This window comes from Patella vulgata, chromosome 7 (genome assembly GCF_932274485.2).
Source record: "Patella vulgata chromosome 7, xgPatVulg1.2, whole genome shotgun sequence".
Lineage (NCBI taxonomy): Eukaryota > Metazoa > Mollusca > Gastropoda > Patellidae > Patella > Patella vulgata.
Genome location: NC_065885.2, coordinates 61,543,336 through 61,568,411, shown reverse-complemented (window position 1 = coordinate 61,568,411; position 25,076 = coordinate 61,543,336). Strand labels below are relative to the sequence as shown.

The following is a 25,076-nucleotide window of genomic DNA, read 5'->3' as shown; positions in this document are numbered from 1 at the left end:
ATTTAATGTCCCACTTTTCAGCACCAATTGGGGCTACCACCAGGCTAATGATGAATGGTAGTTCTTCACGTTTATAAAATTCTGCGAGAGCCATAAAAAGCTCCTGCCAATTTCAAAAATGAGAAAAAAGCTCCTGTAAAAGAACTCGCATACATTAAACATACATTATGCAAGAGCTAAATCTGCCTATTCCAGGTCTTTCTTTAGGCCTGAAATGTTATCTAAATTATTAATTAGACATTAATTAACTTATCCAGGCCATAATCAACTCTCGATGTCATCAGATTTCTCCGATATTAAATAGATTAGAACAGTTCAGCCATATTTTGATTACGGTGGTTGAAATTATTGCACACGTCTTGTCAAACTTCCAAAGGTTAGTATCTTCGCTCGCAATAGAGTAATACGAATGAAATTTTCAAATTATTTATTTTACATTATCTATTTTCAAACTATTATAGCAAGAATGGCTAGCTCTTTATCTAAGTCTTACATAATGTCTCTTTAATTAAATTACAAAAGTAATTCTATATTTTCTTGAATTAATGAGAGCCAAATTGTGTTTATGCCTTAGTCTTGTTTAATATTTGGTGAATATGGTAGTGTCAGAATTATCATCATGGAAACTGATAGCTCAAAATAAACAAAAACTGAAAGTAGTTTATCAATCTCAATATTTAGGAGAGCAATTCAGCTAATTTGCACGAGTCTTTAATAACTCCCGTGTAGGAAAGTTGAGGTGCGTCAAGAGGAGGCAGGCCCGTAGCTAGTGGGGGAGTAAGAGGGGCAAATTGGCTTCGTATTGCGTCCAATGGAACCGGCGCCCATTGGGGGAACCGATTCTTTCCCCAATGGGCAAAGGCACCATTGGGTGTGCGATTTTTTCCAGGGGAGGCAGCTGTCCCTCTTGCCCCCCCGGCTAGCTACGGGCCTGGGAGCAGGAGCGAAAGTGCACCTTAAGCGTGAAGGACTGGAATGGTATTGTTTTAAATCCTTCTCTAAATATATGCCACTCATAATGAAAAGTGGTTCCCCCTTGTCAGTGATGCAGGACGGAGGGCCTGACAAGGACAGCTGTCTAATCCTTCGGATGAGACGAAAAACCGAGGTCTCGTGTATACATTGGAATGCACGTAAAAGATCCCTTGGCAGTTGGAATTCGATATAAGAGTAGGCGATAGTGCCGCTGCCCGGGCAAAATTTCCCTCATAGCACACTGTATGGCATATGCCTGTCTTCATTAGCCCAGGTTAGGAGCAGAACAGTAGGACGTTAAACCCCATTTCATTCATTTCATAATGAAAAGATGACAATCCACAACGATTAGGTTGGGGGGGGGGGGGATGCACTATCCCATTGATATACCACTTTTGACAACTGCTTTATGTTATTATAAACATAATGTCTGGAAATAACAGTTTCAATGTCCGGTACTATAATAGTCGTCTATTGAATTAGAAGTTTTTGTTTTAAAAATATTTATTAAAAGACTGAAAAAAAAGACAATTCTGTGCCAGATAAAATGAAAGTCACCACATGGATTGTCCATGATGTGGTCAGAATCGGGCCTACGTCTGTGACAGGTATCTTATTCTCAGACTTGATCCAGTGGATTTCAGAAAACGGTGTGGGTTATTTTAAATTCCCAAAACTGATAGGCTATAAGGGCGGTCAGACATTGTTTGAGTAAATAACCTACCCCCAAAACATAATTATTCAAATTATTTTATTTTGAGCAAAGTTATCAATGGTTGTAGTTTTGACAAGATGTGTGCATTGATCATAACCATGGACCTTACAACTCTATTGGTCATTCGGGTCTCAGCCTCCCTTTTCCGTTTTTAAAATAAATCATTAAATGACGGAACCGTTCTACTTAAATTCGGAGGAATCTGATGGCATTGAGAGTTGATCTAATTAATAATTTATAACTTTTAAGGTCCAAAGAAAGACCTTCAGATTTAGCTCTTACTCTTACATAATGCCTGTTTTAATAGATTTAATTTATAAATATCACAGTTATATTTATCATTAATACCATTTCATAATTAGATTCATGGAACTTATGATATGGTCGAGGTTCAATTTTTTAACTAATTTAGGCCAGCAATAGCCACAGAATTTTGGCCAGCAATAGCCACAGAATTTTGGCCACAGATACAAATAAAATACTGCATCACAATTTAGTTTTTTTTTACACTTATACGGTGTAACACTATAAGCTTATTTATTATCTTGTCGTAGTTCTAATTTACCAATAATATTTCATTTGAGGAGTGCTTCTGTCTGGTGGTCATGGTGATCAAATCATATATCAAATTGAACTTGGCGCCAAATTCATAACGGAAGACCGTATATTACATAGCGCATGCGCAAGTTCAGTTTAAATTCAAGATGGACGGATTATGTGAACCATAACAAGTCGTCTGTATTCATAATGACTGAATGAGCGTATCGCTCGATAATATTAATCAAATACAAGTATGGATTCCACGGTTGGGTATGACCCGACACTACCGTTGGATATGGATGGCAGGTAAGTGACCAAAATGTTCGTTTTAAACAAATTTTGGTAACAGACGTAAACAAACAGCGAGAGCAGCCAGCATCAATTTTGAGCATCCTTTTTAGAGGCGAGGGGATTTATTGCGATTGATCTAAAAACTTTCGATTTGTTTATTCTTTGTATTGTCGACAAAACGGTCAACTAATCAGAATACCTGTGTAGCTTGACAAGCGGGAAATATAAATACAGGTGTGAACTTTTTGTTAATTAGATCGAAGTTAAATTTTGAAAAAAATCAAATACATGTAGATCTATGAGGAAGTAATAAGAAATAGGGTTTTATGAGAATAAGGAGTTGATTACTTGTAGATCTCATATATTTAGTATTTAAAGCGTACGTATGTACATGTAGGTTGTAGTCAGACTTTGATGACTTGCGTGAAAAATTTTGTTTCTTCCCACCACTTCCAGACCTATTCCACCCATTTAGTTTTGCCAGGTACTTTTATCTGGGAGCAGGTTGTTTCATCCCAAAATTACATTGGTCGTTTTACCCTAAGACCAAGAGCTGTTTCATTCCAAAAATGCATGCAAATTTTTATAATTAATGAAGTCCATACGTTATGTTTTTATGTACGGTAACAAAATAAAATTGTTTTTGAGATGAACACTATTTTATTTTAATAGATCTACTATTATTAGGTTACATGTATGTCTATGAAATTAATAAAATGAACACATGAACCTAAAAATTATATGAAACGGGAATAACAAATTTTGTTCCTTTTCAATATACCGGTGATAAATTACAAAATATTAAAAACAGCCAAATGTACATGTTACATGTATATGGTGTAAAGAAATAATTAAAAAAAATTGCTAATTTTCTGCCATGCGAGCAGTGAAGGTGTGATACCTAGTAATATTATTAGACTGCTACATTGTTACTGTATGTTCAACATCCTACATGTAGGTAAATATTAAAGAGATTTCTATGTACCACAGAAACAAAATTCTTGATTTTCTTCCTAAAATATAGGCTAATACGAAGTCAGTGAACCCTTACCAAAGCAAACTTAATCTGCTGGGATACAAATCCAATCATGTTACAAAAAACTAAAAAATATTTGTGACTCCTCCAAACTGTGTTTATATACATGTACTTAATGTGATTCACAAATAGTGAAATGCTGTGATATTGAACTTAGAAAAATAATAATAATAAAAAAAAGTACAGTGATTCTCCCAACTATGTTACGGTACAAATGTGATTTTCAAATTGTAAAATACTGTGATATCGAACATATTAAAACATTGGATATATTATGGACTAGATTGTCCGAAGCTAATGGTCGAGAACTTACAAAAGCGGACACAGGTGAGGTCAAATGACCTATATTTTCCGACGAAATGATATGTTCAATTTCCATAACAAATTTGGACTGTAGGAACTTCTTTAAAAACTCATTTATTTGCAGGAACCCTTTTAAGGTTAAAACTCATTTATTGACAGCCTTTAATATTAAAGCTGTTTGTACAGAATTTGCTTATGACGGCACTCATTTATAGATAAGATACAGCACCCAGTGGATCAGTGGTTGATGGGGGATGGGAAGAAATGTTACATTTTGTATTAAGGTTACCGTAATGCATGGGGGTGCGCGTGGGGTGTGTGTGTGTGGGGGTGAGGGACGTTGTGAAACTACACTGTACATTATACAGCACCCTGGTACTGGATCAGTGGTTGATGGGAGGAAATCTTACATTTTGTGTTACTATTAATTAAGGTTAATGCATTTAATACTACATGTATTAAAATTTGCAGTAGTTTTTGGTGTTTTTTTTTTTTGACATTTCTATAAACAGCTTCTATTTTTATTGAAAGCTATCAATGACAATCAGTGTGAATGCTGGATCTACATATACTACTGTTTTCTCATTGCCACACAGATTACAGAACCTAGACATTCCTATTGCCACATAGATTATACAGCCTTATTCATAATAAAAATGTGTACGTCTGCTGACTCTATTTATGTACTTCCTGTAAAATTGGGGTGGGTGGGCGGCCATTCTATGTGTGTAGAAAGAGAAGCTTATTAGTATACAGTGTAGCTACGTGGAATTAGGTTGCGTGGACTAGTGCCAAATCTATCATCCAGATTTGAGTAAGAGACTATTGATAGTAGTATACAGGTAGTAGACTGAGCTAATATGAGAAGTATGTATGGTATCTAAGGATGATAAAAACAATATCTGAGAAGATAACCTCAGGTTATAGTTATCTAGAGTTTTACAAATAAATTTTATTTTAAAAAAAAAAGCTGATTTTTTTTATAGATTGATGCCAAATAGGAGAGAGGTAATATAGGCCTAGCCTGTTCCTCAATCCTTTTCTGTGAATAAAATACATGTATTGTTTATAAAAAAAAAATACAATGTACCCAGTCATTGTTTTATAAGGCGAGCGATCGGTTTTGAACACCTAAATGTCGACCGAGGGGAGGTTTTTCTCCCTCCCCTTAATATTTACAAGGTCATGGGGGGTTTATTATCATTTACATGTACACGTATGAAACCTTTAAAGACCCCCCCCTTAAATTCATTTATTGATCTTCAGAACAATTTCCCATACAAACAACTAATCACTCTCCCTAATATCAGACCACTCTCCTTAATTTCTAAATCACTCTTATCAAAACATGGAGAGCCTTTTAGGTGAGCAATTTTTTCATTAAGGGAATCTTTTTTCTTTTTTTTTGGCTCTCCTCTAAAATACAAACAACGGGGACTGTGTACCAGTATTGTGGAGCAATTATTTACTGGTAGGCCTTCATGTCAGCCTGTACAATATTTACATGATACTAGATCTACATCAAGTACAGGGCTGGATAGAATTTTAATTATATCAGATTCTAAAAACATTCCAAAAACTAATGGGGGGTTGGATGGCCGAATGGTTATCACGTGCATGCTCTATCATAAGGCCTGTCATTGAGTCAACTGGCGTGGGTTCGAATCCCCAGGTGTACTTGACAAGGAGTAGGGTAGCCTGTCCAACCTTGTGGGTTTTCTCCAGATCCTCCGGTTTCCTCCCACTGCTAAAGACCCCTACACCGCAAGCGAATTATTGAAATAAAATTAAAACCAAATGTTAGTCCCGAAATGACCTAGTTTGTGTTGAGTGGACGTTAAACCCCATTTCTCTCTCTCTCCAAAAACTAGTTTATTGCAAATATCAAATGTTTTACTCTACACACATGTATGTATGAAAATCCTCAAATTATACTACCAAAGAAGTAAATGACACAAATTCAATACTGGTACATTAAAATTAAAAAAACAGTATTTTAAAAATTATTTTCAAAGCACCATAATTTAATATAATAACATTAATAAGTTCATTAGTAAAGCATTACTAAGGTCTGATGTACCAGTATTTGGAAGTAAACAAATAATAATGGACAATACCGGTAGTCAACAATCACTTACATGTACGTATTATTATACAGTATGATTTTTGATGAAACATTAATGTTAAATGATAAATTTTAGTAGATTATTAAAATGGTTTAATTCTTGAACAATCTTTACATATTGTCTGAAAAGTGCAAATTACGATCCATGACTTCTAAATGAATCCACCCAAAATTTTAATTTGTTTAAAGTAAACTTTAAAGAACAGACAAGACAGAAGATGAGTTCTGTTATCGTATTAGCACAGATGTGTAGACATATGCACCAGTTGTAATGTTAGATTTATAAACAAATTTAATGTTGATCATAAATAAAAACTTTTAAAACATTTGGTCACCAGATGTTCATACAGTACCTTACATGTATAAGGGGTACATTACAACTTCTGACTCAAATTATTCCAGATAGTGTATCTTGTATTTCATATTTTACACGACTTTAAGAAGATTAAAACATGATTTATATTACCAGACATTACACCCGACACGCGCCCAGCACCTCAACTGATGTTCATCAGTAATTTAACCTTTTATTTACATAAAAAAACCGAAGACAGATGTAGAAATGAAATTAGAAAATGGGGAAATGTTATCTTCTACCGACTTCTAGTTATAAACTTTTTAAGTAAGCTCACGGTTTTAAAGTTTTAATACATGGTGAAATAAAAGTGATGAAAAAGACAAAACTAAATTTAATTTTTCTTTGATACTTATGTCAGTTTGTTCAGCATGGTTTAAAGATACATTATGGGAGATTAGATAAAGAGCTGGCGGTTCCCACTATAATAGTTGAAAGTGATTTGCTGAAAATTTGAGTTATATTAATCCAGTTTGATCGAGAATTTAGCGATTAAATTTTTGGCCTAGCCTCGATTATCATTACTAAAGTCGGTACAATAAAAACATAGTCTCAATTATCCATTTCATGATCTAATCATGAATGAAAGTGGAGCAGCAAATTGGATCCTAATCCAGTACATTGTAAATATGGCAGACTAGCGATGACATGGCGAGTTGATTATGGTCTAATTAATAATTTAGATAACATTTCAGGCCTAAAGAAAGACCGGCAATAGGCAGATTTAGCTCTTGCATAATGTATGTTTAATTACATTTTATGAAATTAAAAATATATGGACTATTTTAAGTGAAGAAAAGTGTAGGCCTATTTTGTCATGTGGTTTTTTTTAGTTTATAATTTTGTATTTTGTAATAATTTTCATGTCAATTTGGTATACAAACTAAGCTTAAATAAAACAACTAAAAATCCCGTTAATTTGAGCGTACAGTGCCAGTCTACCTGTTTATAATCTACTTGAATATGATACCTGTTTATTTCTAGTGGAGTATATTATATTTCCTATTGTTATAATATCAATACCATGTTTTATTATGTTAACCTATATAACTAGAGATTAAACACTTCTATTATAATATTTTAAATTATAAATTAATTTGTAGAAATTTGATCTATTACTTGTTGATACATATACTAGTATTAAATCATCCATGGTTTTTTATTTTGGATAGAGAACAGTTTGTTTGTTACTATGTTACACATGTACAATAGTTTATTTAAACCATGAACTCTATAATACAGGGTTCATGGTTGAAGTAATTGATGAAGTCAATATACATGAACATGGTCGTATATTGTCGTCGCCCCCGTCCGTCCGTCGGTCTGGCGTCCACAATTGCTTGTGGATGCTCTAGAGGCTAAAGTTAATATCCGATTGACTTTAAATTTATACACAGTGTTTAAGGTCATGAGACGAAGAATTACTGCCAGAGTTATGGCCCTTGATCACTTCAAAAAATCTTGTAAATGCTCTAGAGGCTAAAGTTAATATCCGATTGACTTTAAATTAATACAGAGTGTTTGAGGTCATGAGACGAAGAATCATATTGATTTTCAACGATTTCCGATAATTACTGCCAAAATTATGGCCCTTGATAACTTTGAAAAATCTTGTGACACCTGAGAATCTAAAGTTATCATCTGATTGACTTCAGATTCATACACAGAGTTTAAGGTCTTGAGACGAAACAAGTATGTTGATTTTCAATGAATTTTTATGACTTGAACAGCTAAATCCATGATGTTCAAAGTTTCCTATACTAAAATTTATAAAAACCAAACAAATTCTAATGGTTTTCTGATAATTACTTAATGAGTTGTTACTCTAAATCAGATTTTAATGTATTATAAATGTTTCATTACTGAAAAAAGTCAAAATATGTGACAACTCTTGTTGACTGCCCGGACGATTTAGCTGCTGTGGGCGTATGTTTCGTTGCCTGGCAACCTGTCTTTGCATTTTACGGACAATATCTAATGTGGTCTGATATCAACAATACCTACATATACAGTATGATCTCCTGGCTCAGATTCAATCAGATTTAAAAGAGATCCATTAAAAGATTTTACTTCTCTCCCCTGCTCCCCCATTCCCCTAATTACAGTATCTGGTAAATAATAACATGTTTGCTGTGGTATTGGTGATGAGAAGAAAACATCATGTAAAATAACATACATGTATATTATGTTGGTTCCAATTAAAGATGGTAGTTTACATTGAGTTATTAGTTAAAGCACTACATGGGGAATAAATTATCTTTAATTAAATTACTGTAACTTATAATCAACACAACCTGTAGTTCCTGGTTACTATAGTATAATACAGTATTATACACCTGCAACCTGTAGTTCCTGGCACCTGTAGTTCCTGGCACACAGTACAATGTACTAAGTCTATACCCCTACAACCTGTACTGGAGCTGCAGTGGCTTAGTGAACCTGGAGATCCTTGGTTCCATCCCGCTGTTGTCCGTGAAATTTACTAAGATTTTCGGGCATGGTTTTTCTTTGGTGAAGGACAGTGTACATGTATAATCGTTCGGATGGGACAAAAAACCCATTAGAGTGTACATTAAAGCATCCTTGGCAGTTTGAAGTAGAAATACATGTATGGGTATGCCGTAGCACCACTGTCCAGACAAAATTTGCCTCGTACATGTACATGTAGCACACTATACATGTACACGTCTGTCTTCATTAGTCCAGGCATTAGGATTTTAAAATGAAATGAAATCAATGAGGTTTAACGTCCTACTATTCTGCTCCGACTGGGCTAATGAAGACGGGCATATTCCATACAGTGTGCTATAAGGGAAATTTTGCCTAAACAGCGGCGCTATGCCCTACCCTTATATCAAATTCCAACTGCCAAGGGATCTTTTACATGCACACCAATATGTGCACAGGACCTCGGTTTTTCGTCCCATCTAGACTAGACAGCTGCCCTTGTCTGGCCCTCTGTCCTGCACCACTGACAAGTGGAAACCATGCCAGAAAATCCTGATGAACTTTCTCTGCCAACACCGGGATCGAACTCATGACCTCCAAGCTACATGTACATGTACTCACTTAGCCACCTGGCTCCGAGTAGGAGCAATATGGTTGTCAGCCCATTTAACTTTGAGATTTACCTACATGTACATGTATTTGATTGAAATTTGCTTTTCATGGCATTCTGTTAATTTTTGACTGAATTATGGCCCTTTGTATGAAAATTTATTTTTCTGGAAAACTGAAATTTAGAAAACTGTTTTACATAGCAGAATTACAGACCAATTCAATGAGAATTGAAAATTTATTCCATGTATAGCTTTACATGTATATTGGGAATTTACTGGAATGTATTTGCAGTGTCAGCCTCAAGATTATAAATTCTTGGATAGTAAAATTTGTACTCTCCGATTGCTTGTTTCAACTTTAATTTATATGATTTAGTTTCTTTGTTTAAAAGTTCAGATCAATCAGGATTATACAGACCGGAGAAATGTTAAAATAATGAGTTTTGGTAATTGTCGTTTTTCCTCGAGACATGGTAAAAATGAGCACACAGTGTAGTTTGTTTCAATCAATAACATTACTCAACTAATTCCTATTCCCAGTTCAATATGACCCATTCGGCCATTTGTCTGGTATTAAGAATCATGATGAGATGGATTAAATGGAGCGATTGTATCAGTGCGTTGTATATGGCAGTTGTTAGTGTGATTCTGTCATCGGAATAGATAAGAATTAGAATTGACGGAAAAGTTTCAAAATAGGTGGACAATTTAAATCATTTTTTTTCTGTGTTTTATTTTTGTTTGACTTATTCAAATGAAATTCTAGAACTTTTGGAAAACTTGGGATAAACTGTCAGCCATTTTATCATTGGGATAGATAACTGGAATTAACAGAAAGGTTTAAACATAGATGGACAATTTTAAAGAGTTATCGGAATGAAATTCTAGAACATCTGGAAAACTTGGGATAAACCGTCAGCCATTTTATCATTGGGATGGATAACTGGAATTGACGGAAAGGTTTAGAAATAGGTGGACAATTTTAATCTATTTTTTCTGTTCTATAATTGTTTTTAAGTCTGTGGAATGAAATTCTAAAACATCTGGAAAACATACATGTAGGATAAACCATCGGCCATTTTAGCTGCCAACTGGTCATGATGATTATGTTCACAATTGTACATCTTTGAATGTCATACATATGATTAATGTCTTATCATAATGGTTTGATGGACTGCAACTTTACAATAATACTGTACTTGCAAATGTCTATGATAAAATCTGGAATATAGATTAGGCCTAATGGATTATTAATGTGTAGTACTAGTAGTTGATTTAATTGTTGACACCCAGCTTTATTTTAGTTTATTAGCTTCACACTGATAAACAGTGAATATTCGCTAGACCGCTACAATCACTGATAAGGATGACGTTAATGCGACTTAATGAGCCATAAATATTAACTGTTTTCCTTCGACAAATTAAATTCTAAAACATTTTTTTTTATGCATTAGAAAAATAAATAAAGACGATTGACGTATTAGTAGGTAAAAATTATTTCCTATTTTCGTGTAAATGGGTATTAAAATGAGTAAAAGACTCCATTCCGCCCGAACCAGTAAAGTCTTATGTAAACAATGCACGCGCCATTGAGCCAATGATTTACGGCGCGTGGTATGACGTCATGTGTTGAAGGTAGTTATCTTTTACAGAGATATTAGAAGACTTTCGTAATCCTGTGTGAAAGAGATTGTATTAGCTTATCGCTTCAAAATATTGGGTGCACCAGATAATAGAAAAATAACAAGTTCCTAAAATGTAGTCAAAGTTGTTCTCACAATGAATATGTCTTCTTCGGAACCTAGCTTGGTTTATTCTTGGTTTTTGTTGTCCTTAGTGTTTGGGGGGGGGGGGGTGGCAGATGGCTGAATGGTTAGCACGTGAGCTTTGTATCATAAGGTCTGTCATTGAGTCAGCTGGCATGGTATTGATTCCCCGGTTGTACGTGACAAGGAGTAGGGTCGTCTACCCAGCCTCGTGAGTTTTCTCTGGGTCCTCCGGTTTTCTCCCACTACTAAAATTGAACCATGTGTTAGCCCCGAAATGACCTAGTTTGTGTCGAAGTAGACGTTAAACCCTCCCTCTCTCTCTCTCTCTCTCTCTCTCTCTCTGGTTTCTTACTGTCACAACTATATTATATGTAGTTTCAATGGCATTTAGTAATTGAACTGGAAAATACAGGTCACAATTCTATGAAATACCGGGTTTTTAATCCCTGCATTGGCCGAGAAAGTTCATCCAGATTTTCCGGCGTGGTTTCCCCTTGTCAGTGATGCAGGACAGATTGCCTGACAAGGACAGCTGTCTAGTCGTTCGGATGGGACGAAAAACCGAGGTCCCGTGTACATATTGGCGTGCACGTAAACGATCCCTTGACAGTTGGAATTTGATATAAGAGTAGGCGGTAGCGCCGCTGCCTGGGCAAAATTTCCCTCATAGCACACTGTATAAAATATGCCCGTCTTCATTAGCCCAGTTTAGGAGCAGAACAGTGGGACGTTAAATCCCATTTCATTTCATTTCTATGAAATACAATTACCGGTACTGCTTAATACGTTTCGACTAAGCTTCTCTAGTCATTATCAAGCAATCATAGAATATGATAACTAAGTATTGTTTTGTACATGTATATATTTTCAAATTTTATCACTGCTTGACAATGACTAGAGAAGCCTAGTCGAAACGTCGCTCAGTAATAAGCAGTAATTGTATTCCATAGAATTGTGACCTGTATTTATTATGTGCATTATGCATTAAGGTCTGGGTTTAATTACTTGTTTTGGTATCCAGACATGTAGAGCCAGAGGTACACTGTAATGACAACCTGTTATATAATAAAACTCATCATTAACTCATAGACTTAGTAATCACTCGGCTATTATTATATTAGTTATTCTGCCATTGTGAAGAGGTGGTGCCAGGAGGTATCGTATTTAATCCCTGAGGTCTCAGGGTTTAATCCCGGCGTTATCCGAGAAACTTCCTCAGAATTTTCCAATCATGTGTCCCCTTGTCAGTAGTACAGGATTGGCAAGGAGTTCAGCGCCAAAGATGGATGTCCTGAAAAAAGTCTCGGTCCAAGTACATACATGTATGTAAAAGAACCCAAGGGGGCAATCTGGTTAAAACAGATCCTATTTCGTTTCATTTTTATAGTTCAAAATTTTGTTTTACTTGTCTTTACTACACTAGGATCTGGAAGAGTTGTTATCATTGACATGTTCTGAATGATGTGAGCTATTAGCAAATGAAACGGTCTGTTGTACAGAGAGCTTTAGGCGTGTTTTGCACGGAACTGTGGGTAATTCACTAGTAACATGAATGCTGATTGGTTAATCAAATGTCTGACATCATAGGGTCAAAACCCGCTCTTATGACCTCTGACACGACCTATCGCTACAACTGGTCAGATCTTCGTGTAGTGTATTTTAAGCAGATTACCAAGGGGGATGACAGTTGGAGAGTACATGTAGGTCATATGGAAACACTTTTGTCCAAGCAAAATTCCCCGCATCAGATGGTAGTAGACTTAGTGACATACATGTATGTTCATTAGATCCTTCTTCAATTTGCACCTTGTCATTAACATCAATTCTACGATATTGTTTTTCACAGTTTATTGATTATACATGTATATATGTTTGTTCTTCACCTTACGGGGGGTGGGGTGGCCAAATGGTTTAAAGCATGCGCTTTTGATCATTAGGTCCGTCATTGAGTCAAGTGGTGTTTTGATTCCCCCCTTTGGGGATCACGTGGCTAAGTGGGTAAGACGCTGGCTCGCTAGCCTGGAGGTCGGGTGTTCGATCCCTGCATTGGCCGAGAAAGTTCATCTCGATTTTCCGGCGTGGTTTCCCCTTGTCAGTGATGCAGGGCGGAGGGCCTGACAAGGACAGCTGTCTAGTCGTTCGGATGGGACGAAAAACTGAGGTCCCGTGTACACATTGGCGTGCATGTAAAAGATCCCTTGGCAGTTGGAATTCGATATAAGAATATGCCGTAGCGCCACTGCCCGGGCAAAATTTCCCTCATAGCACACTGTATGACGTATGCCCGTCTTCATTAGCCCAGGTTAGGAGCAGAACAGTAGGACGTTAAACCCCATTTCATTTCATTTCATTTCGATTCCCCCCTTTAACATATGTGACATAGGGTAAAGGTCGTCTGGCTACCCTTGTGGGTTTTCTCAGGGTCCTTTAGTTCACTCCCACTGATAAATACCTATGCACAAGTGAATTATTTAAATAAAATTGAACTATAAGTTAATCTCGAGTGGACATTAAACACCCATTTCTCTCTAACACACTCTCTTTTTTCTTTGACCACACCGGGTGACCATTACTATTTTCACAGTTTATGTACATGTATCTTATTGTGTTTTTTTGGTTGTTTTCAGTTGTAATCCAGATTTACTGCCTGAAGTCACATTTACCACATGTAAAAATCATCTAGAAATTAACGATGGAAAAGTTCCATGTAAGTTTCCTCGTAGTAATTTTAACTCTTTATAGCTGTAGCTCAGATTGATTAAATGTTAACTCTTGGTGACAGAAGATTCTCAGAAGTGATGCCCCTTTTTTCTGGAATAAATACACCGATGCCTGAAAGAAGCAAAGTCAGCGTTATCATTTGAATCCAATCAGAAAACATTTCAGACTCAAGTTAAGAATGTACTCAACTTTCAATCACTATTTATTAGAAATATCTTTGATTCAGAAACACAAAACTTTGCACATAGTGTCTTATTGATGTATTTGTTACATAAAAAAACAACAAAAGTTTTATAAAGGGCTATATTTTTAGTTAAAATAAGGCAAACAATTTTGAGTAAATTCGTAACTTTAGTCTGAGAATGTTTTGTGAACTCGGGGCATGGGCCTGACAGAGCAACCCAGCCACAATAAGCAATACTCTTTATGAAATTAGTCACTTTTATTTCTTAGATTCAAGCAAACCTCTGACTAAACTTGTGAACATCAGGGAAGAAGTACATGGAGTGTAGTTGCCACGTGGGAGACCATTTCAGAATCCATTGTTAGAAATAAGTGAACCATGTTATTGGCTCATTAACCAGAAAATCCTTGATTTGCTTCTAGTTGTTAGCCAAGAAAGTTTCTTGAGATTTTCCAACCAAGTTAACATTTGTCAGTGGTGCAGGCTGCAGGCACAGAAAAAAAGTCTAACCATTCGGATCGCATACTGTATGGCGTATGCCTGTCTTCATTAGCCCAGTCGGAGCACAACAGTAAATGTAGGATGTTAAACTCCATTTCATCTCATCTCGGGGGCGAGGGATATTGGGGGGGGGGGGGGGGGAATGGCCGAATGGTTAGCACGTGCATGCTGTTTCATAAGACCTTTCATTGAGTCAACTGCTGTGGTTTCGAATCCCCGGTTGTACGTGACAAGTAGTAGGGTCGCCTGTCCAACCTCGTGTGTTTTTTCTGGGTCCTCCAGTTTCCTCATACTGCTAATGAACCCTACGCGCAAGCGAATTATTGATATAAAATTAAACCATATGTTAGTCCCGAAATGACCTAGTTTGTGTCGAGTGAACGTTAAACCCCTTTTTTTCTCTCTCTCTCTCTGTGTTAAAGATCCCTTGACAGTTGAAAATCAAAATTAGAGTACCGTAGGCCTTCTAGGCAAAATTTCTCTCATAGCACACAGCATTATCCCTGTCTTAGCACACAGCATTATCCCTGTCTTTGTCTTCATTAACCAAGTTGATGCAGAAGACTAGGACATTAAATATTTTATGTACATCATGTAACAACATTGATTCTCAACCTTTTATTGCCACACGAAAAAACAGCAGCACACCTGGCTAAATTATAGTAAATATATGTGAAAAATATTTGAACTTTGCAAAATAAAAACATGGCAAGTCATAGACGACATACACAACCGTAAAAACAGACTAGTCATAGACACATAGAAAGACTCAAACTAAACAAAGAAAAACACGGTTATGAAGTTACTTTATTGCAGTGTTTCGAATTTCATCAGTCAAATAGCTGGCTTCTTTAGTGAGAAATTTTCTTAGTGTGCCGTTCAAAATTTCGCAGCACACTTAGGAAGATCTCGTGGCACACAGGTTGAGAATCACTGTCTTGAATGAAATTAGGTTACAAATGGTACATACGAGTAATTGTAAATCTCTTGTTGTAGTAATTGAGAAACAGAACAGTGGGCGAATGTCACCCGTAAGAGCCATCACTATGAAAGAATATGATCAGGTTTGTATTTATAAATTATATGGTTTAATACTTTGTTGTTTTTTTCTTTTACCTTATATACATGTCTACTCCCACACGTATTTACCTAGTCATTTGGATGGGCTGAAAAACCAGGATCCATGCACATGCAGTTGGAAATTGAAAAAGAGAAGACAGAAAAGTAGCTGCCGAGGCTAAATTCTCACTCTGCACATCTAACTATATAATAAACGAAAATAATAATTAAAGATAAATTGTGTAAGATTTAGATAAAGAGCTGGTTATTCTTGATATAATAGCTCAAAATAGATAATGTAAAATGAAAATATTGAAAATTTCATTCAAATTACTTCATTCTAAGCCAAGTTATCACTGTGTAGTTTTGACAAGATGTATGCATAATGCATGTTTAAACCTCATATCCATAGTCAGCAGGCAAATCTACCATTTTTATACGCTTGTGGACGCTCTAGAGGCTAAAGTTAATATCCGATTGACTTTAAATTTATACACAGTGTTTAAGGCCATGAGACGAAGCCTTTTGATTTTCAGCGATTTCCGATAATTACTGCCAGGGTTATGACCCTTGATCACTTTGAAAAATCTTGTGGACGCTCTAGAGGCTAAAGTTAATATCCGATTGAGTTTAAATTTATACACAGTGTTTAAGGTCATGAGACGAAGAAGTTTATTCATTTACAGCGATTTTCGATAATTACTACCAGAGTTATGGCCCTTGATCACTAAAGTTATCATCCGATTGACTTCAGATTCATACACAGAGTGTAAGGTCTTGAGACAAACAAGTATATTGATTTTCAATGAATTTTTATGACTTGAACAGCTAAATCCATGATGTTAAAAGTTTCCTATACTAAACGTTAGCATGGGGCAAAACTTTATAAAAACCAAACAAATTCTAATGGTTTTCTGATAATTACTTAATGAGTGGTTACTCTTAATCAGATTTTAATGTATTATAAATGTTTCATTACCGAAAAAAGTAAAAATATGTGACAACTCTTGTTGACTGCCCGGACGAGTTAGCTGCTGTGGGCGTATGTTTCGTTGCCTGGCAACCTATCTTGTATTTATTTTACTAAGTCTATGTTTTTAAATCTTCCAGATTATTTCCGAGTTGCGGAAAGAAAACTTCAACTTGAAATTAAGAATATACTTCCTGGAAGAAAGAATGCAACAAAAATATGGTGATGGCGATGATATCTTTAAAACGGTAAAAATTATTTCCAATTTTCTTTCTTTGCTACTTTTCTGAGCACATCACAGAAAATAGTTGACTTTTTTAAAAACAAACATGTACTCTGTGTGTGCTGTCTTAATTTCACACGTTACTATATCTCGTTTTTCTCTCAATTTTTATCTGTATTTTTACACCATTTCTTCAGTCGCTTATTGGACACATTTTGGCAACACAAGTTGAATTTTTCTTCTTTGGGCATACATACTCAAGTTTTGATTCCTATTTCTTCATGAAGAAAAAAAGAATAATTGAAAAATTAAATGTTCTTCCATTTTTATGCACTCACATTGGAATGTGGTCGTTTACTATTGTCACCCCAGTCCGTCGCCCAGAATTAGACACCAAGGTTTTAAAAGTTCATGAGAACAGAAGGAGAGGCATTTTGATTTTCTGCGGCATGTTTTGTATAATAAATGTAAGCACTAGGAAAAAGGGGGGGGGGGTCGAATGGTTAGCTCGTGGGCGTTGTATCATAAAGTCTGTCATTGAGTCGACAGGCGTTTCGATTTCCTGGTTGTACATGACAACGAGTAGGGCCGCCTGTCCAACCTTGTGGGTTTTCTCCTGGCCCTCGAGTTTCCTCCCACTGCTAAAGACCCCATATGCGCAAGCAAATTATTGAACCATATGTTAGTCCTGACATGACCTAGTTTTGTTCAAGTGGATGTTAAACCCCTTTTCTCTCTCTCTCTGATAATAACTTGTTAACTTGTTACTCTTGATCAGTGTCTTTTGAATTATCCCACAAAAGAATAAATCTATGTGACAACCTTTGTAGCCGACTCGGACAACTGAGCTGCTGTGGGCGTGTGTTTTGTGGCCTGGCAATCTATCTTTTTATTTTATTCTGTGTCATTTCTTATCTTATCTTATCTTGTCTTTATCTTTTTTGTGCCGCTTTTTATAGAAAAATGAGGTAAAGTATAAGTTTTGTTGTGTAAACATGTCGATATTCATCAATTATATAGAGTTCTTCTAATGCTTTTTTTTTCTCTTGGAGCCACAGTGGCTAAGCGGGTATGACACTGGCTCGCTAGTCTGGAGGTCGTGGGTTCGATCCCTCAGTGCTGGCCGAGAAAGTTCATTAGGATTTTCCGGCGTGGTTTCCCCTTGTCAGTGGTGCAGGACAAGAGGGCCTGAGAAGAACTGCTGTCTAGTCGTTCGGATGGTATGAACAACCGAGGTCCCATGTACACATTGGCTTGCACATAAAAATCCCTTGGCAGATGGAATTCGATATAAGATTTCAATCGCAGCACGAATCGTGATAGTGGTAACCTAGCATTAGTCAAATTTCTTAAGGGGGTGGTCTTTACAATATCGTTGAAGTCTATTATCAAATGTGTATATGTTAGTGGTATAACAATATTTTCTGGTAAGCACAAAATTTTTTGGTTGTCTTAATCTACTCAAATTGATCATTAAAAAATTAATTATGGAACACAAAACTGTGGTCGACCCATGTAAGTAATGTAAACGATGATAAAATTCTATTTTAATGATTTATTGTAGAATATTGAGTTACGTGTAGAAGTTGAAACATTACGGAAAGAATTAACAGATAAACAAGAATTATTGAAAAAGGCTGGGTAAATTATCTATTTATTCTCTCTATATTTCTATAAAACTCTATTATTAAAAAAAGACTGGGTAATATTTCTATAAAACTCTATTATTAAAAAAGGCTGGGTAAACAATCTATTTATTCTCTCTATATTTCTATTATTTTACGGGGTGGGGTTGGATGGCCGAATGGTTAGCACGTGCCCGCTGTATCATAAGGCCTGTCATTGAGTCAACTGGCGTGGTTTCGAATTCCCTGTTGTACGTGACAAAGAGTAGGGTCGTCTGTCCAACTTTGTGTGTTTTTCTCTGTGTCCTCTGGTTTCCTCCCTTTGAAAAAGACCCCTACGCGAAAGCGAATTATTGAAATAAAATTGAATCATATGTTAGTCCCAAAATGACTTGGTTTTTGTTGAGTCAAGTTGATGTTAAACCCCATTTCTCTCTCTCTTATTCTATAAGTCTTGAACTAAAATATTCTTAAAAATCACCCTTAGCTAAGAGCTAAAATTTGTACTTAAAGGTCAACGGAAAAGCTTCAAATTTTTTAAAAATAATGCAATTAATTATGTCAACATATCCTTTCCATACGTATAACACGAACCCGAATGTCAAAATTACCTGCAACAAGTAAATTTCAACGTTAGTAATTTCCGTCGTTCTCTGTGAGTAGTCTTAACTTTCTGCCAGTAAACAATCTGTGACGTCATTTTAGTACATTTGCTCATATTCTAGTCTATATTTCTATGAGCAGAAGGACAAAAATCACGTTTAAATAGACATTAAACCACGTATCATTTCATTTTTGTGTTGTTCAAATTTTTTTATGTTTCTGTACTTTTAGTTTAGCAATGGAGAATTTAACAGCCAATCATCAGATGGAATTAATGCAGGTTAAAGGTCAAATAGAGGCTGAATTAAAACAACAAAATACAGATCTGGCTGACAAATACAACAAATCACTTCTAGTAAGTATCGTAAGATCTGTCATTGAGTCAAGTGGTGTGGTTTTTATTCTCATCTTGTACGTGACAAGTAGGGTCATCTGTCCAACATTGTTGGTTTTCTCAGGTGCGAATTATTAAAAAAAAAATTAAACTGTATGTTAGTCCTTTAATGACATTTGTGTCAAGTGGATGTTAAACCCCATTTCTCTCGATCTCTTCTAGTTAGTTGTCTGTTGAGATTCGGTTAACATGTAGTAGGTCATGGGATAGACTGGCCTGGCCCGGATATAAGGCACCTGTTGTAGACATTGTCAGACACAAATTATCGCACGTCGTATATATTACATAATCTTTGAGTGACAGTTATCAATTGAGAGGGGGGGTTGGATGGCCGAATGGTTAGCACGTGCGCGCTGCGCTGTATCATATGGTCTGTCATTGAGTCAACTGACGGGGTTTCGAATCCCCGGTTGTACGTGACAAACCAGTTTCCTCCCACTGCTAAAGACCCCTACGCCCAAGCGAATTATTGAAATAAAATTGAACCATGTGATAGTCCCGAAATGACCTAGTTTGTGTCGAGTGGACGTTAAGCCCCATTTCTCTCTCTCTCTCAATTGAGAAACACATTAACAGAACAGAGTTTTTATGGGATACAATCACTAGTTTTATTCTAAAAGCACAACATTTCGACAAGTATCCTCTTATCGTTATCAAGCACACCAATCTGATTAAAACACAGATTCTATTTCGTTTTGTTTTTATAGTTCAAAATTTCGTTTTACTTGTCTTTACTACACTAGGATCTGGAATAGTTGTTATCATTGATGTGTTCTGAATGGTGTGAGAGATTAGCCAACGAAACTGTCTGTTACGACGAGCTTTAGCTGTGTTTTGTACGGAACTGTGGGTAATCCACTAGTAACATCAATGCTGATTGGTTAATCAAATGTCTGACGTCATAGGGTCATAAGTCGGTCTTTTGACCCCTGACGCGACCTTTCAGTACAACTGGTCAGATCTTCATGAAGTGTAATCCATCGAAAGTATAAAAAAACGAAACGAAATATAGATCTGTATTTTAATCAGATTGTAAGCACAATGCACATTGGCGTGCACGTAAAAGATCCCTTGGCAGTTGGAATTCAATATAAGAGTAGGCCGTAGTGCCGCTGTCCGGGCAAAATTTCCCTCATAGCACACTGTATGGCGTATGCCCGTCTTCATTAGCCCAGGTTAGGAGCAGAACAGTAGGACGTTAAACTCCATTTCATTTCATTTCATTTTGCAAGCACAATGACATTAAGTACACTTGAGGTCTATATATATGAAATTCATAGTGAAACCATTTACACAGATTAAATAACAGTAACAAAACGAATCAAAATTGACTTCTTTTCGTGGGGATGGCGTAGGGGAGGGGGATTGAGGGGAATATTGTAAAAGCTAAACTAAAGTATTTGATGGTTCTTGTCAATAGCTTTTAGTTCTACATAACTTTTGTAAATCTTTAATAATGAATATATTGTAGGATAGCAGTGTTTATCAGAAGGATTTACAGGAAGCAGAAGAGAAGATTATCTCCCTTGAATCAATGTTAGATAAAGTAAAAGTAGAACTCGATGAAATAAAAACCGAGAAAATTCAAGATGGTGAACGTTTGAATGAGGCTTTAAAAACAATACAGGATAAAGATAGGTAAGTGAATGAGAAATGGAAAAGTTAACAAAATAATTACAGAATACACCCAAGTCTGGAAATAAGGCACCTGCCCAAAAAAGACAAAGACAGCTCCAAAACAAAAATTTTCTTGTTTCACATTAACAGGGGGGGGGGGGGGGGGGGGGGGGGGGTAGCCGAATGATTAACGCGCATGCTGTATAAATAAGGTCTGTCATTGTGTCAAGTGTCCCTGTTTCTATTACTTGCTTGTACGTGACAAGGAGTAAGGTTGCCTGTCCAACTTCATGGGTTTCTCCGGGTCCAACGGTTTCCTCCCACTGCCAAAGACCCTTACGGGCAAATTGGACCATATGTTAGTCCTGAAATGACCTATTTTTTGTCAAATGGACTTTAAACCCCATTTCTCCCTCTCCTCCCTTACCAGTGTTGCAGGATGGAGAGCATAGAAATGGTAAGCATCTAATTGTTTTGATTGTTTGGATAAACTGAAGTCCTGTGTTTGTCTTTGGTAGTATGTTAAAGATCCCCTGACAGTTGGATGTTGAAATAAGAGTAGGTGGTAGTACTGCTGTCGTGGCAAAATCACCATACTGTCTGCATTAGCCCTGGGAGCCACAGTGGCTAAGTGAGTAAGACTCAGACTCACTAGCATGGAGGTCAGTGGTGCTGGATGGAGGGTCTGACAAGAACAGCTGTGTAGTCATTCGGTTGGGACGAAAAAAAAACAGAGGTCCCTTGTACACAGTGGCATGCACGTAAAAGATCCTTGGCAGTTAGAATTCAATATAGGAGTAGGACATTAAACCCCATTTCATTTCATGATCCCGGTTGTTCAACAATTTGTTTGACATTATTTGAATATTGTAAATTTGATTACTATAAATGTTTGAATTATTTCAGTGCTATTGTAAATTTAGAAGATCTATTAAAGAAAAATGAAGAAGACGGAGTGAGAGAAAAGGAGAAATATGATCTGAAGGAGAGACAGATGAAAGAAGAATTACAAAAAATGAAGAAACATGTGGACCGAAAGGAACGAGATATTCAGGTATTCGTCTAATTCTCTGATTAATTAATGTTTAATGTCTTTGTGAATTTTTTTGGGAAAATTTGTTGCATGTTTAATATTCATTCACAAACGAAATTAAGTCAGCTGATAGCCAAGCATCTTTTCGGAGTGCTGTGAACGCATCATCAGGTCTACTTTCAATTTATATTCTTTCCTTCTTTGCCTGGCAACCTATCCTCAGAAATCTAGACCAGTGATTTAACATGGAATTTTTAAATAATGTTTATTTTTTTGTATTGTTGTATTAAATATTTGAGCAAACTCGTTATTATATTCTCAACTGTTGGTACAATCCAATTATTGAATGATAACATCTCTGGCAGAAGCTTTATATTTTTATGTTGTTTTTTTTAATTAAAGATACATTATGCAAGAGCTAAATCGGCCTATTGCAGGTCTTTCTTTAGGCCTGACATGTTATCTATTTTATTAATTAGATATTAAATAACTTATCCAGACAATAATCAACTCTCGGTGTCATTGGATATCTCCGATATTCAGTAGATTAAAACGGTTCAGCCATATTTTGATTTAATCAAAAATGGTGATGTCAGGTTAAACTTCGAACAACCAGTACGCTGGTTGCAATTAATGCACACATCTTCCCAAACCTTCAAAAGCTAATATCTTCACTTGTAATCGAGCAATTTGAATGAAATTTTCAATAAATTTATTTTGCATTATCTACTTTCGAAATATTATATTAACAATGGCCAGCTCTTTATCAAAATCTTACATAATGTATCTTTAAATATATGTTTTGTTAAAGAGCCATGTGACTGACATTGACTAAATAATACAAATAGCTCAATAAATCCAAAACATAGCTTTGCATCAATTTAAATTTGGTATCCAAAGACCTTAAATTGGAGTGTGATATTCAATATTAAGAAAAAAGAACTTGAAATATATTTTTTAAAAAATAAATTATCAAAAAACAGCAAATTTTGTGCTTTTCTGTTGAGTTTTGGCTTCTGCCTTTGTTATTTCGGGGCAAATTAAAATTAAGGGATTTTGGAAAAACAAATATGCTGGAAAATCAAAATTGGTCAACTTAAGTTTTTTACGTGTTTCATTTAGCCCTAACAGGTCAGTCACATACTTGAATGTTTATTTTGTGAATGTGCATGCGAACTACTCCTATCAATAATACAAAAAAATCTGCTCTACCACTTGTTTTCCAATGTATAAGACACACCTTTTCCCCTCCAACCGGCGTGGTTTCCCCTTGTCAGTGGTGCAGAACGGAGGGCCTGACAAGGACAGCTGTCTAGTTGTTCGGATGGGATAAAAAACCGAGATCTCATTGGCATGCAAGTAAAAGATCCCTTGGTAGTAGGCTGTAGCCCCCCTCCTCTTCCATAATTACCTCCATAGCACACTATACGGTGAAAGTTGAATTTCTAAAAGGAATTTTAGATGGACCTCTCTGGGGTTTTTTTTTATTCGATTGAATCGAACCCAGGAGATGATCTATTGCAGATATTTTGGTTTTATGATAATAAATTTTAGTGCAGTATGAATATGGAGGGAAAAATGAGATAAAGTCTAAAATTGCAATTATCAGCAACTACTATAAAAAGAGTAATTTGAATAGATTTTAGCATGAATTAGACCGGGTAAAATTTGATAATGGTCAAAAATGCAAATATCATCAGCAACTTTAGAAGAGTAATTTGAATAGATTTTAGCGTGAATTAGACTGGGAAAAATTAGATGATGACCAAAAATGCAAATATCATCAGCGACTTTAGAATAGTAAATTGAATATATTTACATGTAGCACGAATTAGGCCAGGATAAATTAGATGATGGCCATGAATGCAAATATCAGCGATTTTAAAAAAGTAATTTGAGTACATTTTAGCATGAATTATCCTGGGAAAATTTGATAATGACCAATTAATGGTCAGTAACAAACTCAATGTTTGTTTTACACACGTCTCCCTCTCACCCCTACCCCTCCTAATAACCCCCCCCAACTAAACAATATGGTAAGACTATTTTTGAATGATGTTTGTTGTTTGTTTGCTGTTATTAAAGCATGTTTGATATTTTTATTTTTAAATGCATGTAGAATATATCGAGTATTATGGATACAAAGACGACTTCCTTTAACAGCGAATCTTTTCTTGCTCCTACGCATCTTCAGGTGGGTTTATATATTCTTAAAATCTCTGAACGTCATTTAGGGAATGAGGAATCACTTACAAACTATGATATCGTGAAAGTTGAGTCGCTAAAAGGAATATCAGTTTTAAACTATAACACATACTTATGGAAGAACAATTACTGATTTATTTGGGCGACGTTTCGAAGAGTATTCTCTCAACGTTTCGAAGAGTATTCTCTCAACGTTTTCAATTGAAAACGTTGAGAGAATACTCTTCGAAACGTCGCCCAAATAAATCAGTAATTGTTCTTCCATAAGTATGTGTTATAGTTTATTGCTCTATCCAGTTACTAAATGCCTCTAAAAGATGAATATCAGTTTAAAAATAGTTCAGTTCCATTCAATATTTCGCGTGCACATTGTATCATAAGGTCTGTCATTGAGTCAACTGGTGTGGTATCGATTCCCCGGTTGTACGTGACAAGGAGTAGGGTCGCCTATCCAACCTTGTGGGTTTTCTCCGGTTTCTCCTGTTTCCTCCCACTGCTAAAGACCCCTACGCACAAGTGAATTATTGTGTTGAGTGGACATGAAACCCCCCTCCTCTCTGTCTGTCTCTCTCTCTCTCTCTCTCTCTCTCTCTCTCTCTCTCCATTCAGTATTTACAGATGAATTAAAAATAAGTTAATATTTGGAATCCTCAGGAGACAATACTGACGGGAAATGGTCAAATTGATTATCTATCTGTAGTTGTTTGGATTGGACAAAAAAACAATGTCCCGTGTACATGGGGATGTTAAACCCCATTTCTTTTCCATTCATA

At 36.0% G+C, this 25,076-nt stretch overlaps 1 protein-coding gene across 1 annotated transcript in view; it reads left to right on the top strand.

Annotated features, from left to right (window-relative positions):
* The first annotated feature begins 2,393 nt into the window (after positions 1-2,393).
* Positions 2,394-25,076, top strand: part of LOC126827494 (uncharacterized) — a 75,096-nt gene continuing 52,413 nt past the window's right edge. The window contains exons 1-9 of the mRNA XM_056102153.1: positions 2,394-2,536; positions 13,796-13,875; positions 15,571-15,638; positions 16,744-16,851; positions 18,391-18,467; positions 19,286-19,409; positions 20,920-21,086; positions 21,972-22,119; positions 24,218-24,292. Coding sequence (XP_055958128.1) covers positions 2,484-2,536; positions 13,796-13,875; positions 15,571-15,638; positions 16,744-16,851; positions 18,391-18,467; positions 19,286-19,409; positions 20,920-21,086; positions 21,972-22,119; positions 24,218-24,292 — 900 coding nt within the window. The 5' untranslated portion in view covers positions 2,394-2,483. The remainder of the gene's footprint in view (positions 2,537-13,795; positions 13,876-15,570; positions 15,639-16,743; positions 16,852-18,390; positions 18,468-19,285; positions 19,410-20,919; positions 21,087-21,971; positions 22,120-24,217; positions 24,293-25,076) is intronic.